General features: G+C 38.8%; 2 protein-coding genes across 4 annotated transcripts; one reads left to right on the top strand and one right to left on the bottom strand.

Moving 5' to 3' along the window:
- Window positions 1–1856: 1856 nt before the first annotated feature.
- Window positions 1857–7959, bottom strand: chst3b (carbohydrate (chondroitin 6) sulfotransferase 3b). 3 transcript variants are annotated; one of them, XM_005471387.4, is made up of 4 exons: window positions 7456–7959; window positions 5377–5432; window positions 4207–4415; window positions 1857–4047 (listed from the first exon to the last, which is right to left on the bottom strand). In XM_005471387.4, exons 3-4 carry the CDS (start codon window positions 4284–4286, stop codon window positions 2832–2834), a joined length of 1296 nt encoding a protein of 431 aa, XP_005471444.1. In that variant the 5' UTR covers window positions 4287–4415; window positions 5377–5432; window positions 7456–7959; the 3' UTR covers window positions 1857–2831. The 3 variants fall into 3 exon arrangements, with proteins under 3 accessions (XP_005471444.1, XP_019217633.1, XP_003441838.1); XM_019362088.2 differs by lacking the exon at window positions 7456–7959 and adding an exon at window positions 5525–7447; XM_003441790.5 differs by lacking the exon at window positions 5377–5432.
- A 1234-nt stretch (window positions 7960–9193) lies between these two features.
- ghitm (growth hormone inducible transmembrane protein) lies at window positions 9194–15846 on the top strand. Its single transcript, XM_003441789.4, has 9 exons — window positions 9194–9352; window positions 9626–9787; window positions 10930–11032; window positions 11659–11770; window positions 11883–12024; window positions 12228–12336; window positions 12550–12738; window positions 14894–15065; window positions 15181–15846. The coding sequence occupies exons 2-9, from the start codon at window positions 9656–9658 to the stop codon at window positions 15266–15268; spliced, it is 1047 nt and encodes a 348-aa protein (XP_003441837.1). The 5' UTR covers window positions 9194–9352; window positions 9626–9655; the 3' UTR covers window positions 15269–15846.
- The last annotated feature ends 486 nt before the right edge of the window (window positions 15847–16332 follow it).

Here is a 16332-nt window from a genome sequence, read left to right as displayed (position 1 = left end):
AAAAATCTCTCTATTTAATATAAAAAGATGGATAGAGAATCTTTATAAACTGTCTCTCTGCATTTCTGTATGAGGGTGTGGTCAGGTGGACAAAAATGACTTGGACCACATTATATGTAAAGTTTGGGTAATTACTAGGTTGAAAGACATAAATAGCTGGGCCCACAGTGGTAAACACACTGGAAGTCAAGGCAGCTGCCTCTGCAGTATCCTTCCTCCTTGCCTCCTTAAAGACAAACATAATATACCAAAAGCTTAAATGTTTAGATATGACAACAAAGCAATGGTCACTTTAGTTAACCACTCATACAGGAAATAAGTGAGTGGTTATGTTTCACAACTCAAACAATGAAATTAACTGTGAATGTTTACCGACTTTTTTTTCTCCATGGATTACTTACATGTACAGATTTTTAATTAAAAAAAGCTTTCCAAACTCAAAAGAAAAGAAGCAGTGGAAGACAATTGCTAGAAGTGCTGTGAGGAATTCAAGTAACACCCTGCCACAGAACCACTGGAAGAAATAAAAGGTGAAAGAATGAAGCCAAATTAACTTGAATCTGATCACTGAGATATAGCGCAGTGTCATAAGTCAGTCTTGCTTGGTTCTTATTTATATCTCAAGTGCTGATTGATTCAGAGAAAAAAAGGCCAGACAAAAACAACAACAATAAAAACTGGGTTGAGACTGAAATGAGACAAAAGCATTTTCTATTGAGATTTATAAGAGAAAATAGTCAAATTGTTAATGATGTTAAGATAAGGTCACAAGAAGAAACATGCTGGATCTTTTTTTCCCCTTGTATAGTAAATGAATTAGATATTTTACAGCAAAATGTCTCAACAATCATTGTGTTTTCTATATTTATTTTTTTATTTATTTTATTTGTCCTGTATTCCTCCCATCATCCCCAACCGGACACGGCAGATGACTGCCCATCCGTAAGTCTGGTTCTGCCTGGAGGTTTCTTCCTGTTAAAAGGAAGTTTTTCTTTCCCACTGTCACCAAGCGCTTACACAAAAGGGGTCATTTGAGTCTCTCTATTATTATATGGTCTTTACCTTACAATATAAAATGCCTTGAGGTGACTGCTGGTGTGATTTGGTGCTAAAGCATTAAAAGAGATAGGAAAAAAAAGAATGTGTTTTTATTTCATTATTTTTGTCGTGTTCTGTCCCTTATATCCACAGATATCTGTACCATATATTCACTTGACATTCAACCTGACATTGAGTTACTGGCATGGCACCATCAGGATAATTTCTATGATTTTTCATGTAGCCCCAACATCTGGTCAAAGTTTCAATCAGTCCAGGGGATTTTTTTTAATGGTGAACAACTGTGCCCACTGTACCCACGCAAAGTCTCTTCAGATGATAGAATATTGTCGGAAACCATCTGGAAAACACCGATTTAACTGTGATCTTTTTTTAAAGACCGCAAAGAATCTTTCAGTGTCCACTTGTGTCCATCCTTCATCATTCTGCTAAATTAATGTTGCTGCATAAGCAAATACAGGATGTAGCTACAAGCAAACCCCCGCTAACACTGATTGAAGTGGGATTCTACAGGAGAGCTGTTTACTGTGTTTGTTTTATTTTACGCCATCTGTGTTGTTTTATTTTACACCATCTGTGTATGTATGGCTGTGATGTGCCATATTTGCTTCCTGTTACACTGTCATTGTTTAGCCTCTTTTAAAAAGATATCTGACAAAGATGACAAAATGGGATGTGCTCGTGCTCAATATGCTCCTGTCAGCAGAATGTAAAACTTTTTCAGACAATTTATTGAATTTTAACACTCCTGGATGGAGTGTTTTCATGTGAAAAATGTGTCCTCCTCAGAAATAAAGTGTTTTTCAACTGTAAAGATTTATTGCAACAAGCTTTTTCTTTTCAAAAATAAAAAAAAGAACAGGTTCTGTGTCAACAAATTGCCCGACAGGCCACAGTGTCAAGGCCTGTTACCACCAGCCAAGAGGCTTGTGTCAAATGACAGAGACCTCCTGACAAACTTTGCATGATTCTGCAAACCAGCTGCAGTTGGAATGCTAACATAAAGTAGCACTGTTACAGTCTGTTTTACAGGATGGGTGCTTATATTCCTGAACACATTTTCATGTACAAAAAACTACAGCATACATGTGCAAAAACACCCCTGCATAGTGGGGTAGAACCTGTGGAGCACATTCAGACACTGTGTCATAATGACCGTTTAGCAAATGGAAAAAATAAATAAATCATCACGGGACATTACCTGTAAAGGACACAAAAGTGAAGTTGCCTGGCAAGACACTGGTATTTCCTCTCAAGTACATGAGCATTGCTATACAAAGCAGTTTCTGCAAGGTTCTTTGGCATAAGAGCAGCATATGATGCTAACTAAGGAGTTACTTTACAAAAATAACTAATTGAGGTTCCTGGAAGTGTTTGAAACAGCTCATTGTTGCTCAAAAGCTCTCCCTAATAACTTTCTATATTTGCTAAGGAACAAATATGGGAGTGGTTTGCAGGACGAGCTGAAAGCACCATTTGTGTGAGACAGGAAAAGAAATTGTGCAGAGTGCAAAAACAAAGATGTGTTCTATGTTAAGGTTTTATCAAAACTCCAGACTCTTGCTTTCATAGTTAAAAGTTTCATGCGTATTTTCTGCTCAACAGTCTGTTTTCTTTGTCAAATTGTCTTAAATAGTAAAAAACTTTAAATAGGACATTATCAACAAATATATCCCTCTGTATCAGGATCTTCATAAAAATAATTTATCACAGAGGCTTTAGAAAGGTTGAAATTTTCTGCATCAAGTGTTGGAGTTAACATCTTTTAAAGTCTATAAAAAGCTGAACACTTTATCCTCAATGAGACTGATAGATTTATCTGTTAGCATTTCCTCACTGCTCACAAATTTGTACCCAAAAAGCTTCATTGTTGGTCCACAAACTCTCTGTACCACTTGGGCTATCTTGAATGGTAGCTTGAACCTCCATTTCTCCACTTGTTCAGATGAGTTTTTCTGTGTAGAGTAAACTCCGCTTGTCTCCTTCGAGGCCTGGGTGTTCTTCAGAATCCAGGATTTCACTTGTGGAGTGAATGGGATTCCAGTAAACCTGTACATCTCGGTCGCTTTCTTCATGGGGAACCGAGCAATGTCCTCATACCGCACCAGCATGTACCGCCTGCGCAGCCAAAATGGCTGTCTGAGGCCGATCTCGGCAGACATTCTGATATTGTCGCAATTTCCTTTCAACTTCCTCACCTCGTCATCGTCAATAGGAACATTTCCACCCACGGCCCACTCCTTCCAGTTCTTGTATTTGGCTGCAAAGGCCACCATGCGTGATGCCAAAATAGCCCGGGGATCGCGAACCAGCTGGATGAATTTTACATCAAGACGTGGGTCCTCAGCCAAAGGACGCAGAGTCTCGAGCTGGCGCACCCGTACCGACTTGATGGCAATGTGCTCTTTCTTAAGGCAGGACTCAGACGCCATTGTCAGGTTCAGGGGACCACAGCGTCTGGTCTTACAGCGATATCGTTCAAAAACCCCTTTGACAACAGGGCTGCAGACAGACTTCTCACACAGAGAGCTGCTGGACTCCCTGCGAAAGAGGGCTGGGGTGATGTGGTCCACGGGAAGGGGGTCGATGAAGGTTTCTAGCAAAGAAAAGTCACACAGGAAGAGTTTTTGGAGCACATCCCGGTATGCTTTGGCTGCTGCTGCAGCATTGGTGCCTTGAGTGTCCAAAGTCAACATCTTTTCCACGTGCCACAGAGGCTCAAACAGGTAAAACATGTTGTCTCCCTGCTGGTTGAAAAACTCGCCCACGAATGAAGAGCCTGTCCTAGTCGTGGCTAGCAGGAGAATGTGTTTTCTACCCCTTCTCAATGCCCCTCGGTGCTCGCTGTAGTCCTCCAGCCGCGGCTTCATTAGCGTGACATTCCTCTTGCTGATTGACAGACGGAAACTACTGTGCTTCAGCAGTACGTTGGACAAACTACTGGGTTGTTGAGAGGTTTGTGGGGTCTGCTTTAGCTTATCTGACACCCTGAAAGTGAGAGAGAAACCAAACGTATGTTACATTTCAGGTTAACATAAAGTCAGAGCTTTGACATCTAAAGCATTTTTTAATATTTAATTCGCGCTCAGAAAAGACGAGCAAACTGGTATAAATCCAATCCTCCTTTCACGATTGAAATGGACTTACCTTGAGATAATGTTGTTTTCTTTCTCAATGATAACAAGTGCCATAAAAAAGACAATGGGTATAGTGTATTTGATCTTCATTCTTGGATGCGGCTGAGCCTGGATATGCTTTTACAGACTGCTTCTTAATAGCTTCTGCCAATCTCGCCAAGTCACCAGTTGCGTTCTTAAAGAGTTTTTTGTGTTCCTGGTTGTAGACAATGTTTTATCCTGCAAATGAAATGAACATCAAACTGTCAGCTACAAATTTTGCACATTTGAGCAAAGCTGTGGTAGAACACTCCCTTCACTATTTTTGTAAATGGGGAACCTAACATTGCACTGTGATGCTGAGTCACAGAGGTTCCGCTCTTTTATTTCTGAATTTGTTAGTTGCATACAGCACCGCTGTGTTCTAGAAAACTATAATGAAAGTCACTTACTAAAACAACCCCACCTATAATAAGATTTTAAAAATATAAAAAGGTATAACACATTGTTTCCCATTGGAATTTAAGCTAGTCCTTGCCGTGAGGAAATACTTGTTATCTTTAAGTGCAGCAGTGCGTTTCAGGTACATGCCCACCCACCACTGCAAGTCTGAGGGATGGTGCAAACTGTATTTATGAGTTAGTCTTTGTAGAAGTTGCTTTCAAAAACGAGTGGATAAACAGCTATTAGGGCACAAAGAAATGTGGGTACAGACTGCAATCAAGGACAATTTTGTCAATTAAATTGCAATCCCACAGCTGTCAAGCTGCTTGCCAAAAAAACTCCAGAGTTGTCTGGCTTGGAGTGAGATCCTTTACCTCCCACTGATGTAGATAACAGAACAGTCCAAATTGCCAGCTACTCCTCCATGTCAACACCAGGAGGATATCTTACACAAGGACTGATACAAGTCCAAATGCTAACAGGTATAACTGCAGAGTCCTGGAATTGAAAGGGGAAATCCTGCTTGTCACTGAACCATAAATTGCCTTGCTCTGAGCCTGGAGGCCATTCAGTAGTTTTATAAGTCTGCAGAGGGCAAGTGGTGGGTAATCAAATGAAGATAAGGGTGGATTTAATGGGGCCTATTTGTGAATGTCTTGCACATTCTTGAAAGATTAATATTGGTTCACTTTTAAGATAATGGCAGCTTGACTCAGATCCCTGACTAATCTTGAGAATTAAGCATAATCCTGCTTACCTTGTCTGCTAGTGTTGGGTCAATACCACAGCAAGAGCAAATGAGGCAGCCTCCACCTGGAGGATATTTGCAAAGCATCATCAAACTGCTGTTTTTTGGGGGGTTGTGGGGAGGGGTTAATCAGCAGATCCACAAGTAACAGGCCAACCTTTTCATGTAACTGCATCAGGCTATGATAAGATGCCAAATCCTGTTGGAAACCCAGTTGGATGACCATTATTTTCTCAATTCTTTAATGTCTTTGCCTTTCTGTGTTTCACACCTGGAGGTCCGCTTCTCACATCCTGTTACAACTTCTGTCCAGGGCCATGTTTGAGAACAGAAGCCAGTTCAGATGACTGCAGTCTAAACACGGGGAATGGTTAGACACTCCCTGTGAAATTCTCTGAGTGGGAATGGGAAGTTTACAGCTCCAATAGAGCACTGTTGACGTGGAACGGCACGTAATGAAAAGGTGAACAGCCTGTGTACTGAGACACGTTTTCACTGGAAGGAAAACTCAGCGCTGTCTTGCACCACCTTGCCGCATGCCACAACCACAAAGGCCTCTTTACACATGGAGTGAGTTTAAACCTCCCTTTGGGTAGAGATTGCAGAACATAAACTCTCAGGTCATTCAGACGTCACAGGGTCAGTGACTAAGCTCGTGGATGTTCCAAGTCATCTAGAACTGGTCAGATAAGACAACTGCACCAAATTAAATGGGTGAGTCTTCAAACCCATGGGAGTTTTTAAAGTGAGCAAATGAATTCCCAATGCCTGACCAAGCCAACAGATCTTTAGCACATGGAAAGTTAGAGTACAGCTGTTGTGCACTCTGTGTAATACTGTTGTGCATTAACAAATTATGACATATAGCAAAAATGATTTAGCTTAATAAATAAGACACAAGTGGATGATTAGCAACAAAAAATGTCTCTTTCTGTAACACTTATAGTTCTATGGGACTGAGTGTGTAGTTCTCCTCATATATGATTCAAAATAAACAAAAATATTCAACATCAACCATTCATCAAGAAAATAAGTAGTCTGATGTTTTGTCATTTATATGGTAAATTAGATGTACACCAATTATCTCAGCCTATTGCATCTGCTGGGTAAAGTAGAAAAAAAGAAGCTGACATTCTTGAATATTCACAAACCACTGAGGCATATGACACGTTTGATCATCTGCTCATAACAAAACCGCCACTGCACCATTTATCATCTTGTTACAAATGCTTTTAATAGCTGCCTCTTATTTAATGTAAATCTTATGTGGAGACAAATTAAACACCAGCCAACCAAACCCATCTTGCTCGAGATTGCATTGCAAATGTGCACTGCGGTGTCCAACACATTTTTCTGATAGATAAAAAAAGATAAAGGGATTACAGTGGCAAATATTTTTGTATATATTTGGTTGCATTAAGTCATTATGGGAAGTTTTATAATCATTAGCGGAAATATTGTACTCTAAGTTATTTACTCAGTAACTAGAAACTTTTCCAATAGTTTATTGAATTAATAGTAAATGAGTTTGGGCTACAAACCTGTAGAAACTGTTAAAATCACTCGAGGTGTAGATGAGGGATGGAGGCAGCCCTAACTGGTTTTAGTTTAAGGGTAAAAGTCTGAGTAAAATTAAGGGGAAACGCAATTAAGATTATGCTGGGGGATATGCACGTGTGTTGAGTCATTGTGGTCATTTCAGAGCAGCTGTGGGGGTCATGCAGCACATCTGTAAGCCATAAACACATGCATGCATGTTTTACTGTAAATAAATTGCGCTAATTTGCCGGCAACTTTATCTGTTAGTTTATAAAGACGCCACACTAAAAGACAGAAATGCAGAGGGGGAGAGGAAGTCAGACTAAAGCAGCAGTGTCTCTGGAGATCATGTGCTGCATTAAAAGGTCACAAGGACGAACTGAAATCATACCTTCTTAATAAAAAAGAAAAAAACCGAATGAAAAGTCACGAGTCACTTGGAGTGATGTCGTTGTACCCAAGTGTTAATGGCGTGTTAGGTTTTCTTTATTCGTTTCTAAAATATCATGCGAATATGTAAAGAACAGCTTGTCCGCTCTCTGTACCCACCATTATAAATGAACTGCGGTCTCTGAAGGCGTCCCGCTTTTCATCCACTTGATCAGCCTTCCCTCAAAGAGCGACTCCGGAGAGAAATTAATTCCATTACTTTGCCAAGACTGCTTCACTTGTATGACAGAAAACAATCGAATTCAAAAGGAGAGGCTGGCCTAGTTTCAGTGAGCAAAACTCGTAGATGAGATGAAATCATGTTTGAGGGGGCTGCAGGTCAAGCCGCTCGCTGATCTGAATGACAAATCTATCCAACAGTTGCGAGTCACTGAATCACACGGGGAACTTTGGTCCAAAGGAGCGGGGCTTCAGGGAGCACTGGCGCACTGCCACGGCCCCTCACGGACCATTTCTTTAAAGTAAAAAGCTAACTTTGCACACATAAACCACATGGTAAACAATATAGGTTAAATATAGGGATGCTACCCAAATAATAGCCTATGTGTTCCTTTTGGGAGTCAGTTTTAGGTTTTACTTTTTAGTTTTTAATGTCGTCGCAACAAAAAGGGCGAGCACTCCACCTAGTGGAGAAAAGTATAACAGAGAGGTTACAGAGAGAACAAGGTGGGCTGCAAATAAACATGGTTTTCTTTTACATGATGTGATATCATAATAGCGTCGTTAAAGATAGGCTGGGTCAATCTTACTTTACATTTTTACTCTAGAGTAACCTAAAGAGCAATTTTGTATGGCTTCTTTGCAGGATGATATTGTTTTTGTATACATGGATAACGTAATATTTCAACATATGACCTTTTAAAAGTGGTTTGAGTACACAACGGTATGGAAGTGTCAATTTAATGTCAGTTTTATTTATATGACACATTTCATTACATGTAAACTTAGCATGGTTAATATCAAGATTAAAACTTAACATTTACAGTAACATTAAAGTAAAAACAAAAAAACAGAGGAATATAAGTTTACAAAAAATAAACGTAAACACACGCACACACAGTTATGTGTATCATCCGCATTGGATATTTTCTTCTTCCTTATTTATTATTCTTTATGATAGGACCAAGAGAGAGGTGGAAGATTCGAGAGTAATGGACCAAGAACAGACACTTGAGGAACCACTGATTGAATTTTTAAATTTGTGCTGATCTCAAACTATTAATCGAAATGTAGAAACCTCTACCCTTTAGATATGATGACATATCTAAATCAACAAAATCATAAAGACTTTGAATTAAGAAGTCAAGAAGTCAGTGTCGATCATGACTCTTCTAATCACTGCTGATCTTTAGGTCTTTAGGTTTTGATGGGTTTAATTGGTGATGAAATCTGATTGGTATTCATCATAATGAGTTGTTAGGTATGCATTCAGTTTTTTATAAAAAGATTTAAAAAATATTTTTCTGAGAAAAGATGATAAACAGTTTTTTTAGTAGCAGTGTGATTACAGCACATCAGAGATAAACACTGAAAATGCCACCCTCTAAAGAACTGTTGACAATAATTACTAAACAAATTGCATTGTTTTAATTAATTGTTCTTTGACCTGTTAAAAACAACATACCACATTTTTACTATTACTCTCTCAGTAGTAAACCTTATAAAAACAATGATGTAATAAAACAAATTATATAACACTGTCATGCCATGTAGCATTGTGTAGACTTAACCTCTGATAGGTTGTTGAATAAACACTTGCAGCCGCAGGTTGTTTACGGGAAATTTTACATGTACTTTATTCGCATTAAGATCATTTTCTCTTTATCCGCCGAATGCTTTAAAACGTGTTCGATCACTGCGTTAGAACTACAATTCCCATCAAATCTGTCGCTTAGTGATGACGCATAAGTAAAGAATTTTCAGGAAGGTTGCAAAACCGTTGCGTCAGAAAGTTGCGCACTTGTTTCTAGAACGGTGATAGACGACATTTCTCTCGGTATGTAACATTTACTTTGTATTTAGTATTTTGAACGTTGTGGCCATATAACAGATAAGACATATTTAGTCTGTAGTTAAATGAGTGTTTGTCCAGCGGTCGTTAGGCTAAGGGTTAGTCGCATGATATAACGGCGTTAGCTAGCTCAATTTTTGTGGCGTTTTTTAGTGCAAGAGCACATTTTACACTGTTTTTGTGACTCTTAGCTTAAAGTTTAGCTTTCTGTCACACGAATTCCTCTCAAAAAAATTCTTCTCCGTGTTTGTGTTTTAGAGTGACACGGGACAGTAATATATCGTGACGATGTTGGTGGCGAGGCTAACGTGCCTGAAGGCTCTCCCGCTTGCTGGGCTCCGACCAGTGCTCACTCAGGGCTCCCCAGCCCTGAGGTCACCCATCCTGAAGACCTGTTCACCCCTGCTCAGGCCCCAGCAGGTAATGTAAAGTTTATCGCCAGGCTCTCTCTCTCTCACTCACTCACTCACTCACACACACACACACACACACACACACACACACAGCTTTTTTGGCTTTTTTGTGGTTGCTGCATTCACCCTTCATTAGCCAGACTTTGTAGCAGTGGTTCCCAAATGGAGTGCCTCCAGGCAAGTATTTCTCAGCTACACACCAATGAATACATAGTGAAGTAAAATAAAGGAAAAATGTCAGTAGAAAATATGCCATCACATTTGGGCCTAATCTATGTTGTGTGGTCCAAATGTCATGAGTCAGGCTTTTTGCACGGGTTATTACATGTGCTGGGTCTCACAGCTGTGATAAACTGTATGTTTAGGAACACCTGACATCTGGCCTACATCTGTGGCTGAGTTGTAGCAGTAATGCTGACACCTGAGTCAGTGCTTTTAATATGAATTGTGGGTTGCCCTTGGGCTACATTGTCATTGTTTTGCATATTATGGCTTCAGCCGCATCACAGATGTCAGCGTTGTTTATAGGGAGGTGTTTGTGAATGTTGCCAATCAAGCCAAAGAAAACCTTTGAAAGAAAACATCTGTGCTGTAAAAAATCGTGGCCTTCAAAATAGTATTTGAACTGAGCTTTATGGACTAATACGGACTTTATGAAGCTGTCTGATAAGGTGGTAGAGGCAAGTTATAATCAAGTTGAGTAGACTGCAAAGCAACACGCTATAGGTTCAGATGGTCAATTATGCCTTTATTAACCAATACAATAAAAAGAAAATTTTAGGATGCTGTTTTGTACAGATCAATGCACGTATGGGCAAAACATGCCTGAAAACCATTGCTTTGTAAAGTACTAAAAATGCAGCTATGCTTAATTTTTCATCTTGGATAAAATTGGTAGAACACCTTATAAATTTTAGTCCTAAGTTTGTAATGATCACAAGGGGTGCAACTGCAAAGAACTGGTGCTTGCAGCTGGACTAGAAACAGTGCAAATGTCAGATTGCCACTGCTCTAATTTGTTATGTAAACATGGTGTTTTTTGAAACTGGGTATTTGCTGCTTCCCCAATTTTGATTCATGGTGGGTGTGAAACCCTAACTCATGTTCAGCATTTGAAGATTCATGTAAAGCTGCTGCTTCTTCTTTCAGGGTTATTCCTCAAAGGCCAGGTTTGGGTTTCGCCGTGCAAGGACAACCAGAGACCAGCTGAAGGAAGCAGCTTTTGAACCAGCCACTGATACAGCCATCAAAAGTAAATGCTTTGATACATACTTCATTTGGCACCGTTACATATTTTCTACTAGAATATAGCCTGAATTCTATGCTGTCTACTGACTTAAAGGTGACCTGTTAAGCTTTCACATATTTTTTTGTTATTCATGTCTATGGATAAATAAGTAAAATTTTATTTGTATAGCACCTTTCAAGACAAAGATGACTTAATTTATTAATGTTTCTTAAGTAATAAAAGCAAGACTGAACCAGAGATTTGACATGAACATGCAAAGTGAGAGTGGCATCAAAAGTTAGCCCAAGGTTCCTGACAGATGATTTAAAAAATGTCGAAAGGGGACCAAGAGCTTTCATTATCTTAGGTGCAAATCTGTCAGGAGCACATACTGTTTACACCATATGTTAGACATTCAGGTGAGGAAAAAAAACTGTCTTACCTGTGATTAATTGGCTGGGGGCGGGACTCAAAACCCAGTATTAGATAAATAACAAGTATTTTAAAATGTAAATCCTGCAATGCAACTTCATTTTTAGAGAAAAACGTGAGATCTCATGGTTTGAAATGGTTTTGTTATAGTAAACCTTGTTTCCTCTGAGGTGAAAATATAAAATGTATCTCAAATGATTTTTGTGTTGTGTCTGAAGTTGATAGCATGGGGAGAATGATACTGGCTGGAGGTGCAGCAGTTGGCCTTGGAGCTCTGTGCTATTATGGACTTGGCATGGCTAATGATATTGGTGCCATAGAGAAAGCAATGTGAGTAACAGATTTATTTTACCAACAGCACTTGAATTTTATTTTGAAATGCAGACCAGTGGAAAAGTGATGGTATCATACAAACTAAAGGCTTCTTTTCATCTTTGTACAGGATCTGGCCTCAGTATGTGAAGGACAGGATCCACTCTACCTACATGTACTTTGCAGGCAGTGTTGGGCTGACGGCTCTGTCAGCTGTAGCTGTGAGTAGGACCCCAGCTTTAATGGGTCTGATGATGAGAGGATCCTGGCTGGTAAGCTGTACAATACTTGCTTGCTTTTTTGTTTTTTAATGGTCTTCACTCCACTGCACCATTATTATTATTTTTTTAACCTTAGAATTACATATTACAGAGCTTGTTTAGTCATATACCAATTTTTAAACCGTAGTTTATCTGATGTGCTTGAATTTTTCAGTTGAACTTATTAATATGATGATTTGTTTGTTCCCACCTAGGCAATTGGAGCAACTTTTGCTGCTATGATTGGTGCGGGCATGCTGGTCAGGTCCATTTCATATGAGCACAGCCCAGTGCCCAAACACCTTGCTTGGATGCTCCACGCAGGTTTGTGTTTTTAAATATCTTTTAAGAAATTTCTCAGCCCTGTTGTCTCTGGTATGTAGTTGCCTTGGGTGAACACTAGAAGGCAGGCTTAGAACAGGTTAGAGGAAAAAGCTGCTTCAACACTACACTAGTTGATGGCACTAATATCATTTGGTGCTGTTTGTTTAAAAAAAAATGTTTTGTTTTTTAACCTTTCTTTTAATAATTGATAAGGTGTGATGGGTGCTGTGATTGCCCCCCTCACTCTCCTGGGAGGGCCTCTGATGGTGAGGGCTGCCTGGTACACCGCAGGCATCGTGGGAGGTCTGTCTACTGTTGCAATGTGTGCCCCAAGTGAGAAGTTCCTCAATATGGGAGGGCCATTGGCTGTTGGATTTGGAGTGGTGTTTGCCTCCTCTCTTGGTTAGTATAATGCACTTTTATTTCATCAATCCTGTTTATAGATAGCTATGAGTATTACAAGCTAGTTAGCATTCAGGCTGAAAAGGTTCCTGATAAAATTGCCTTTGTGTTTCAGTTTGTGGTCTCATTGAAATGAAAGTATAAGGAAGCGGCTGCTTTTGTTGTTGTTGATGTTGTTTATTTTATTTTTTTTTGTTTGTTTTTTTCATTGTTGAAAGTCTGATCTCCAACCTAATGTAATGCACTCTATTTATAGGGTGTCACATATATTTAAACAGCAGTGTCCTTTTTGCATTAAAGTGGTTCTGTGCTGAAGTGCTTATATTATGACAAACAATTCGTAAATGCACATCATTCCACTAAATGCTTTAAGACTAAAGGAAAATATTGAATGCAAGGTTTTGTATTTATTGTGTTTTTGTTCCTGTGGAACCACACAAAGCTTGACATTTTCATAATAACAATATAAATACAGCTTAAAAACCTAATCTGATAAGTAAATTAGTTTTTCTTTCTTCATCCAAATGATTTTTGATTCCCATGAGATAACAGCAGATATCAGTTTTTTGTAAAAATGCATTTTAATACTGTACAGTAATTAAATGCTAAAAAGTAATACATAGCACAGTGTTTGTGTGTTGTCAGGGGTAACACCTATGTTCAAATTAAACCGTAGTGGAGTTGGCATCCACTTAAAGGTGAAGTAAAATGTATATTGGGAAATTTACCTGTAAAAGGTCTTTTTCAGTCTTCCCCGTATCTTCTTATTGGATACTTTGTAAGAGAAGGTGTACACCTACGGTGTAGTTTGGGTAGAGCTGGGCGATATAAGATTTTTTCATATCACGATATGTTTTTTTTTTCATTTCAGGCGATAACGATATATATCACGATATAAGCCAAATAACTATATTTGTAAGATTTAAATGTGCCGTTGCTCACAAGTAAAATGTGAAATAATCAGCAGCTTGTTTTGATTTAAATATTTATTTCCCATAATAAGTTAAACAGGGCAGATGTACTTAAGGAACATGAGACTTCAGTTTCAGATAAATAAAGGCAAATATTGCAAACTACACAAAAGGCAGCCACTAAAGCGTTTAAGTTTCAACAGAACAGACAAAATTGACTAACTTTTGTCAATATCAAATAAACTGAGAACTAAAAGGAAATTCTCAATCTCTCCTTGTTGTATAGCTTAGCTTTTCAAACAGTTTTAACAGTTACTTTAGTCTGACAAAAGCCGAATGACAAATTAGCGCTTTCAGTCAGAGATTGAGCATGCACCGCTTTATTGTATTTCCAGACTTGCTTTCGGCACAATTTACAGTGCGCGCTACTGTTTTTTGTCAGACTTGAAATAGCTGAAATACCTTCACACTACGGAATTTCTGTGGCCCTTCCGTTCGACAATCTCTCCGGCATTGGAACCATCATTGGTTTTTTCTTCGGTAACCTTCGCTCACGCTCTCGGTTGATTTTTCTCTAGTCAGCACACTCATTTCCTCCATTACCTGGGCAGCCCGGCTGGCTGCTTCCCAAACAAATACACATGTGCGCCTTGGCGCTTGTGCTGTACGTAACAAGTCACGTGACGTGACGCTGCGGCTGTGATTGGTTCGGCTCTGCGCTACTTAATTTGGATTGGCTGTTCCTTTTTTTTTTTTTTTTTTAAAGAGGACAAGAGAGACGAGGCCTATCGCAATAGTTTAATTTTTCTATCGAGAAAAAGTTATTTCGCAATACATATCGTTATCGTTCTATCGCCCAGCTCTAAGTTTAGGTATAAGAAGAAAATAGAAAATGGGGTGGATGGTGTGCGTCTCTGTCCAGAAAAGCAAAACAGAAGGGATTTCAAAATTCAAATCCACCTTGCAGTTAAGACAGATTTATGAATTAACATAAATGTATAAATAACTGCAAGGTGGTTAACAATTGAATTTCCCAAGTTAAGGTCTGTGACAGTCAGCTTCAAGTTTCAAATGTTTGTTTCAAATGCCGGGCATTAGCTTCATACTCACGTAAGTGTTGTTGTGCAGTATTATAACTATATCATTACCTGCTTATTAGTTTTCTATATTGTAACTTTTAGTTGACAGCTGCACAGAAATTGTACTCGTCAGGCTCAATTTGAACTTTCTTTTGTCTTCTTCAGGATCAATGTTCCTGCCGCCCACCTCAGCATTCGGAGCAGGGCTCTACTCCATTGCTATCTATGGAGGCCTGGTCCTGTTCAGTATGTTCCTCCTCTATGATACACAGAAGGTTATCAAGAAGGCAGAGACGCACCCACTCTATGGCGTACAGAAATATGACCCTATCAACGCGTAAGTCACTTCAGAAATGAAAGTACACTAAAAATAACTGGTTTTGAAGATTATGGTTGGTAATCTACTTGTACCGATGTGAGGGTCTGATACATTTATTCATTTAATCTTACAGGTGTATGGGGATTTACATGGACACACTGAATATTTTCATGAGGCTGGTGATGATTCTAGCTAACGGCGGTGGCGGCAGGAGGAAGTAAACACCATCATGACTCAAGCTTCACTTTTATCTTCCACGGAGCCTGAGAAAGTCATGTTTACTGCTAGCAGCATAAACCAGATGACTGATGTTATCTTATAGAGACAAATCCTATCTAACTGCTAGATCAACATGAATGCTTTGAAATCATGTAAAGATGTGGATTGCACTGTGTGGTACAAGATACCTGTCAAAGTAAAGAAGATAACACAGATCTTACTTTGATTTTTGAAAGTATCTGGTTTATCCTGGGGCGCTTTAACAGATCAGTTAAATCTATCAGTTTAATTCTGCCTCCCTCAGAAGTCATTTGTATTATTCTCTGTTTTCTATTTATTTCCACTTGGTGGTGTTTCAGGTTTTATTTGGAGTGAAAATCCAGAAAAATGTCACAGAACAACCAAAAAGAACAACCACATATGTCAACCATAGATTGGTCCACGTTCACAGTACAATAAACAGACTGTGCTGGATGTAATTGCTGAAGAAATTCTCTGGTATAGCACTTATGTAAAGAGGTTCGTAATGTTGTTTTTTTTTTGTTGGTTTTTTTTTGGAAAATAAAGTAATTTAAACAAAGTAAGAAAGTCCACGTGATGTCTTTTGCAAGATGTTGCTGATGGAGATTCTTTGGAATTTTGTCTGCACTGGATAACATATTGGGAATGATAACTTAGTTAGGTGACATGCAGTACCGCCCACAGTCAAATAACTATACTTGTGCTGTTTATGCATTATATAATGCATTTTAGTAAACTATTTTGATCAAGTAATTATGAATAAATTATGATCAAGTAATGGATATGTGGTTTATATTTCAGCGTATGATATTGAAAAAGGACATTCTACAGGAGTACCTCTACTTCAGTTGCTGTACACACTGTCATGGCAGTTTGTAAAATTGTCATGACCTCTAGTCTGTTGATTGCTCATTCTGAACATGAATTTCCTATCCACCTTTTTTTTTTCTTCTGTGTGTCCCTGAATACAGTTTTTCTTTATCCAATCTCATGAAGTAATTTGTGTACGTGGGATAAATATTTTCTAATTTTAAAAGGCAAAAAC

Source organism: Oreochromis niloticus, linkage group LG8 (assembly GCF_001858045.2).
Source record: "Oreochromis niloticus isolate F11D_XX linkage group LG8, O_niloticus_UMD_NMBU, whole genome shotgun sequence".
NCBI classification, from domain to species: Eukaryota; Metazoa; Chordata; class Actinopteri; order Cichliformes; family Cichlidae; genus Oreochromis; species Oreochromis niloticus.
Note: the sequence above shows the minus strand (reverse complement) of the source record. Positions and strands in the feature narration are given on the sequence as shown.

What these genes read in the sequence shown, in the direction of transcription:
- ghitm (XM_003441789.4), top strand. Translation starts at nt 9,656, where the DNA reads ATGTTGGTGGCGAGGCTAACGTGCCTGAAGGCTCTCCCGCTTGCTGGG. An exon ending in TGATGAGAGGATCCTGGCTG is followed by an intron (nt 12,025 to 12,227) that starts GTAAGCTGTACA and finishes GTTCCCACCTAG; the next exon opens with GCAATTGGAGCAACTTTTGC. An exon ending in AAATATGACCCTATCAACGC is followed by an intron (nt 15,066 to 15,180) that starts GTAAGTCACTTC and finishes TTAATCTTACAG; the next exon opens with GTGTATGGGGATTTACATGG.
- chst3b (XM_005471387.4), bottom strand. Translation starts at nt 4,286, where the DNA reads ATGAAGATCAAATACACTATACCCATTGTCTTTTTTATGGCACTTGTT. An exon ending in GAAAACAACATTATCTCAAG is followed by an intron (nt 4,048 to 4,206) that starts GTAAGTCCATTT and finishes TCTCACTTTCAG; the next exon opens with GGTGTCAGATAAGCTAAAGC.